This window comes from Lagopus leucura, unplaced genomic scaffold (assembly GCF_019238085.1).
Source record: "Lagopus leucura isolate 7727_CA_CO unplaced genomic scaffold, USGS_WTPT01 Super-Scaffold_100266, whole genome shotgun sequence".
NCBI classification, from domain to species: domain Eukaryota; kingdom Metazoa; phylum Chordata; class Aves; order Galliformes; family Phasianidae; genus Lagopus; species Lagopus leucura.
The window spans coordinates 412686-419368 of NW_024962336.1; the positions used below are offsets into that span (position 1 = coordinate 412686).

Here is a 6683-nt window from a genome sequence, read left to right on the forward strand (position 1 = left end):
GGGGGGGGCTCACCCCAGGGTCAGGGGGGAGCATTTTGGTGCTGGGCGTGGGGAAACACTGAGGGAGTGCGTGCCAACCTCATGTCTATCCCTGCCACCCCACAGCTCACCTGTCCGCTCCTTTGTTCAGAGGAATGCTGCCATCTACTACTCCTCATAGTGAGTACGGGGGGTCCCTGTCACCCTCTGGGTGAATGTCAGTCCTCCCAATACAACCGGGTCCCTTGGGCTGAGCTTTCTGTCTCTCTGCAGTGCTGTCTTCCTGGTGACCTACCTGGTGCTGGTATGCTGCCAGGGCCCCCGGTGAGTGCTAGGGACAATGGAGGGGACACGGCTATCTGGGGGTCCCCTGGGCTTTGAGGGATGGGGACACTGCACAGGTACAGTGCCACCCAAATCCAGGGACCCCACCTGGGGTAGTCCCTGTGGAAGGTGAGACAGGGCTTGGCAACATGAGGACATGGACACTAATACCATCTCACTGCTCTTCAACTCTCTCATCCCCAGGAGACGCTTCCCGTGGAACATCATTCTGCTGAGCATCTTTGTGAGTAGGGGGCCATGGGTTCGGGACTGGGGGGTGACAGCACAGACATGTCCCACAGAAGGGACGGTCTCTGCTGAAGAGGCTTGTGGGGCTGGCAATCAATCTGCCCCTGCTTTGCCATCACTGACTCAGGCCTTCTGTCCTGCAGACCTTGGCCATGGGCTTCATGACAGGGACGATTGCCAGGTACCCAGTAGGGCTCTGGGAGGGTTGGAGTCCCTGTCCCTTGCCATGCCTGTGGTGACATTGCTGTCTACTCTGCCCTCAGCACGTACCGGACAAATGCTGTCCTCATCGCCATGCTCATCACCGCCATTGTGGCCATCATTGTCACTATTTTCTGCTTCCAGACCAAGGTGAGGAGGGGGTGTGCCCTGGGGTGGGGATGGGGACATGGGAGTGCCCTCCTGTGACACTTCCTACCCCCCCTCCCCCAGGTTGACTTTACGTCGTGTCCGGGGCTCTTCTGTGTGTTGGGCATCGTGGTCATGGTGACAGGGATCGTCACAGTCATCGTTCTCTCCTTCAAATATGTGAGTAGGGGGCTGCTGGGGGCTGCCTTCCTCTGAAGACAGAGGGTGGAATGGCTCATGTCCCCATGTTCCCTCCCCATGCAGGTGCCCTGGCTCCACATGCTGTATGCAGCCATCGGGGCTATTGCTTTCACCCTGGTGAGTTGGTGCTCCCCTTCCTTGCCCCATGCTGGGGAGCCCCTGGGGGGATGCAGGGCTCCTCCACCTGACCCCCCCATGTCTCTGCCCCCAGTTCCTGGCCTATGACACGCAGCTGGTGCTGGGCAACAGGAAGAACACGCTGAGCCCTGAGGAGTACATCTATGGAGCCCTCACCATCTACACTGACATTGTCTACATCTTCACTTTCCTCCTGCAGATTGTGGGCCGAGATTGAGCCCCTGCTTGGGACCCCTTACCCCCTCCTCAAAATGCTTCTTTCTCTTTCTTCCATTGGCCAAGCTACTCCTCTCCCAGCCTCCCAGTCACCAGCCAGGCTCCTGGTATCCCCAGTTGGGATACTGCTGGCTACCACGGCTGCAGCCCCTCTGCCATCCAGTTGTCCCCATGAGGCCACTCACTGCCCCAGAGCTCCAAGGCACCAGGACCAGGGATGACACTGGGGCTGTCCCCATGGGTGGGACGGCCAGAGGTGCTCCCAGCATGGGGGGGTGCTCTGCTCGCTTGTAAATAGGCTTTGAAGCTGGTACCTGTGTACAGTTCTGCCTGGTGTCCTCGGTGCTTCAGCACCCCTTGATTGTGGCCTGCTGGAGGAGAAGGGTTCCCTGTGTCCCACACTTGGGCCCTGAGGCTCTCTGGCCCAGGGGGATTGCCAGCAGCCAATGGGACAGTGCTGGGCTCTGCCTGGGGCCCGGGCTCCATTCAGTGCCTTAAATGCAATGTTCGCCTTTGCCCTGGGCACAGCGGGGCCTGGTAGGCCTCAGGCCCCATTGGTCTCTCTGCAGGCCTGGCCTTGGGCCACGCTCAATTGTTACACATGCTCAATAAAACACTTTAATTTTCCAGATGGCCCCAGTTTGATTCAGGCAGGGCCCTGTACTGGGTGTGGGTGGAGGTGTCCCTGGGTCAGTCCTGTGGTGCTGGTTGGGTCCCAGCTATGCACCCCGGCGGTACCGCTCCGTCTCGTAGTCGCCCACATTGGCTCCCAGCATCTTGCGGCGGATATGGAGCTGCTCCAGGCGGTTCTTGTCCACCTCTCTCTTCACCAGGAGGAAGAGGATGATGCCGCAGGGCAAACCGATGGCCCTGGGGACAAGTAGGGGACAGAGCCGTGTCACCACGTGCCCCCTGGTGCTGAGCCTCTCACACCCAACCACGTGCCTCCGCACTCACCAGGCCACCCCCACCGGCTTCATGGGGTTCTTGCCCTTCTTCCGCGTGGGGATGTACTCCACCCCCTCGGGGAGCTGCCCCGCTGGCTCTGGTGACCTCGGTGGCGCGGGTGGCCCCGCAGGCCGGTGGCAGCTCTGTCGTCCCTGAGCCCCCCGCCCGGCCACTGCCAGGAGCCCTGTAAGGAGAGAGGGCTCAGGAAGGTGTGGCACGGGGAGGAAACACGTCGCCCCTGCTGCCCCGACCCCTGCCCGACCCGCACCCCTGCCCCGGCTGGGCGGGCGTGACCAAAAGATGGGCGGGGCAAGCAGAAGGGGGCGTGGCTTAGCCAAGGAAGGGCGTGGGTTCTGCTGCTACTCTCGTGCGCCGGGTGTGGCTGAGACCCTGCGGCACCGGGGGCTGCCCTGGACGCTGTAAGCCGCGGAGAGTCGCGGCGTGGTACACCCAGCCCGCCGCCCGCCCGCTGCCCGTCTTTACCGCGCAGTCCGCCGAGGGCAGCCGCCATGCTAGACCGTGCCGGACTCCCGCGGCCCCGCTGCATGCCGGGAGGTGCGGTCCGCCGTGCTGGAGCGGCCGGCGGATGGCGCTGCAGGGGAGGAATAAAAAACTGCATTTCCCAGAGTGCGCCGCGCGGGGCCGGAAACCTCTTGTCGTGCTGGAGGAAGGGGCGGGGGCGAAGGTGAAGACGCGGGCTCGGATTGGCTAGAAGCGGAGAGCGGTGGGCGGGGATTGGCCGAGGCGGGGCTGAACGGCGGAAGTAGTAGCTGTGGCGGCGGGGTGGGGTGCGCGGGCGGGTCGGCATGGAGCCCGCGGAAGGGCCTGGCGCATTGGACTTCCATGGCGACGAGGAGATCATCGAGGTGGTGGAGCTGGGCCCGCCCGGGCCGGGTGAGACGGGTCCCGCCTCCTCCCGGGGCACCGGGCCGCCCCGCCCCAAGGCCCGGTTCCTGCGGGCAGGCCTCGCGTCGCGTCCCCACCCCAGGGCCTCCCCGGTACCCAGGGACCCTCAGCCCTCCCCGCTGGGGCCTCCTCCGCCCGCGGGGCCGGGACCCCTTCGCGCTGGGCCGCCCCTGGGCCCGCGGGGGCTGAGGTGGGCGGGGGTTGACATTCGCTCCCTGCAGATGACCTGGCCGCAGAGATGGAGGACGTGGACTTTGAGGACGAGGGAGCAGAAGAGCCCGACGGTGAGGCCTGGGAGACGGAGGATGATGAGGGGTTGGAGGACGGCATGGAAGCACAGGATGACAGTGAGGTCACGTTCTCGATGCACTCAGGTAAGCCATGGGGTTTCCCTGGGGGGAAGCTGTGCTGTGTCCTTCTCCTGGTTCTACCAAGTGGGTTCTAGGGGTCTCTGATAGCCATTGTGCTGTGGGGGTTTGCATCTGGGCAACATTCACTGAGGAGTAAGCATCTCCCCGCTCTGCAGCCTCAGTGTTCTGTGTGAGCCTCGACCCAAAGACCAACACACTGGCGGTGACGGGTGGGGAAGATGATAAAGCTTTCGTGTGGCGCCTGAGTGATGGAGAGCTCCTGTTTGAGTGCACAGGTGAGAGACTCGGGTCAGGTATCCCTGCTCAAATGGGTCCTGCAGCCCTTCCTGTCTGCATTTGCTCCTCCCCAGCTGATGCTCCTGTGGAGCTGGGCTCTTGATTGTTTTCCGTAGGCATTTGTTAACAGAATGGTCTCTGCTCGTTGCCATCTCTAGGACACAAGGACTCAGTCACCTGTGCTGGCTTCAGTCATGACTCTGTGTTTGTGGCCACGGGTGACATGTCTGGCCTTATCAAAGTGTGGCGGGTGGACACCAAGGAAGAAGTGTGGTCCTTTGAAGTGGGGGACCTGGAGGTGAGTGGCTGAAGCCCTGCTCCTGGCGGAAACATGGGGGCTGGTAGTGGGACCCAGCTCTGGTTCTTCTCCCTTCTGAGAGGACACAACCCTGTGACAGTGCCTGTCCCCTTCTTTGCACAGTGGATGGAGTGGCACCCTCAGGCCCATGTCCTTCTGGCAGGCACAGCTGATGGCAATTCCTGGATGTGGAAGATCCCCAGTGGAGACTGTAAAACCTTCCAGGGCCCTGCATGCCCTGCCACGTGTGGCAAGATCTTGCCTGACGGTGAGACACAGGGTGCTCCTGTGCCAGGGAAGAGGCAAAGGGTGTGGGAAGCTCTGCCTCTATCTCTTATTTCTGTCTTACCCAGGGAAACGAGCTGTAGTGGGATACGAGGATGGGACCATGCGCATCTGGGATCTGAAGCAGGGAACCTCACTGCACGTCCTGAAAGGTGGGAAAGGGGTTTTTCACCTGGGGTGCATCCCCCATGCAGTGAACTTTGAGCTGTGTCTTTGTGAAGAGGCAGCACACACAGAGACACTGGAGGCTGTCTGGTGCTGGGTGGGCTGTCCTCATGGCAGCTGTCCCTTGCCATGGGGCTGCCATCATGGGATGGGTGCAATGCAGAGACTGCAGAGGAAGATGTGCTGGGCTTCGAGGTGTGTGGAGTTTGGTAAAGATGGGTGTAGCTCATGCTTCCTACTTATCTCCACAGGCCAGGATGGCCACCAGGACCCCTTAACATGTGTGGCCAGTAACCAGGATGGCAGTTTGATCCTGACAGGCTCAGTGGACTGCCACGCCAAGCTGGTCAATTCTGCCACGGGCAAGGTGAGTCCGTGCCCACCTGTGGGGCGCAGTAGTGGACATGAATGACCTATACAGGGCGGGATGGTGCTGGGCTTTGCCAGCCAAAAGCAGCCTGTGATGGCCACCCGGGGCCAGCAGGAGGCGTGCTTGGCCATCACTACCACCATTTCTCTGCAACTGAGAGGATTGGGGCGTAAGGACTCATGGCGTTCCTCCCCCAGGTGGTGTGCGTGTTCAAGATGGAGAGCGTGGCTCCCAAGGCCACTGCAAGTGAAGGCGAGGAGGCAGAGTCCAATTCAGTGGAATCGCTGGGCTTCTGTAATGTGTGAGTGGGGCATTGGGACAGGGTGTTCTGCAGACATAGCTATGGGGGACCTTTCTTCCCAGTATGTTTTCTCCCTTGGGAACTTTGCGCTGCTTGCTGGCTCCTGATGTCTTGGTATTTTCTTTATGGGGTGTTCTCCAGTTCCAGCTCTGACCATTGGGTTGTCCCTCTTCATTTCAGTGCTTCTTCAATCCTGATCCTTCACACACTTAATTCCCTCCTTGCTCCAGGTCCTCATAAAATTTGTTCCTCTCTCTGCAGGATGCCGCTGGCTGCAGTGGGCTACTTGGATGGTACACTGGCTATCTACGATCTCTCCACACAGAGCTTGAGGCATAAATGCCAACACGAGGTACTGCCCTGCACCTATTCTTTAAGCCTGAGGGCATCTCTGGGTCCAGCTGACACCTCTGGAAGCCCAGCGTTGCCTCTCTTAGAGCCTGGGGGGCTTTCCTGGGGTTAGTTCCCAATTCGTGCTTCTCTCTGTTGTGGGCTTCCCCTCTGGTAGCTCTGGTCCCACACAGAGGATTTGCCACATCTTGGTCACGAGGGCTGTCCCTTTGCTATGGGAATGGTGGAGAGCATTGGGGGCGAAGGGGAGAGTGGAGGCTCATAATGTGCTGCAACTTACTGTTATTCCTTGTACTCACTCTGCTTTCCCCCCTGTACTCCAGTCAGGAATTGTGCAGTTGCTGTGGGAGGAGAACTCTGCTGTGGTGTACACCTGCAGCCTGGATGGGGCTGTGCGGCTCTGGGATGCCCGCTCAGGGAAGATGATCAGCGAGTACCGAGGGCACTCTGCTGAAATCCTCGACTTCACTGTCAACAAGTGAGTAGGGACCCCTCCCAGCCCAGTCCTTCCCTGAGGCTGCTGGGGTGAGGGAACCCCTGAGCCTTGGGGTGCATCATCTGGAAGCGTGGATGGTAAGATTGAAGGGTCTCAGGGAATAGAGAGGTGGTCACAGCTGCGGCTGTCCAAAGCCCCCAGCCCCACTGCTGAGCCTTCTCTCCCCTCTCCAGGGATGCCTCCATTGTGGTGACGACCTCCGGCGACCACCAAGCCAAAGTTTTCTGCGTGCAGCGCCCTGATCGCTAGGGTCAGTGCTGAGGGTGGTGGCCTGGCTCTGCTAGGCAGCTCGTGTACAGCGGGACAGGGGAGATGGGTTTCACCACCCTTCTCCAGTGCGTGCTTTGTAATTTTTCAGCCTGCCCTACTTTGCCCTCACAAGTTGGGGGCTGAGTCTGGGGTTTTGTATGAAAATGTCTTATAATTATATATAAATTATTTCACTTACCTGGATCCCATCC

General features: G+C 60.3%; 2 protein-coding genes across 2 annotated transcripts in view; both read left to right on the forward strand.

Moving 5' to 3' along the window:
- TMBIM1 (transmembrane BAX inhibitor motif containing 1) overlaps positions 1-2084 on the forward strand; it is a 2541-nt gene extending 457 nt beyond the window's left edge. Inside the window, exons 2-9 of the mRNA XM_042890556.1 lie at positions 19-159; positions 253-303; positions 508-547; positions 696-733; positions 816-903; positions 985-1080; positions 1165-1218; positions 1313-2084. Coding sequence (XP_042746490.1) covers positions 19-159; positions 253-303; positions 508-547; positions 696-733; positions 816-903; positions 985-1080; positions 1165-1218; positions 1313-1456 — 652 coding nt within the window. The 3' untranslated portion in view covers positions 1457-2084. The remainder of the gene's footprint in view (positions 1-18; positions 160-252; positions 304-507; positions 548-695; positions 734-815; positions 904-984; positions 1081-1164; positions 1219-1312) is intronic.
- A 1089-nt stretch (positions 2085-3173) lies between these two features.
- On the forward strand, positions 3174-6669 carry LOC122190549 (angio associated migratory cell protein). Its single transcript, XM_042890582.1, has 11 exons — positions 3174-3297; positions 3531-3683; positions 3836-3955; positions 4115-4254; positions 4378-4522; positions 4608-4691; positions 4956-5071; positions 5272-5375; positions 5637-5727; positions 6050-6204; positions 6396-6669. Exons 1-11 carry the CDS (start codon positions 3210-3212, stop codon positions 6469-6471), a joined length of 1272 nt encoding a protein of 423 aa, XP_042746516.1. The 5' UTR covers positions 3174-3209; the 3' UTR covers positions 6472-6669.
- Positions 6670-6683: the final 14 nt, after the last annotated feature.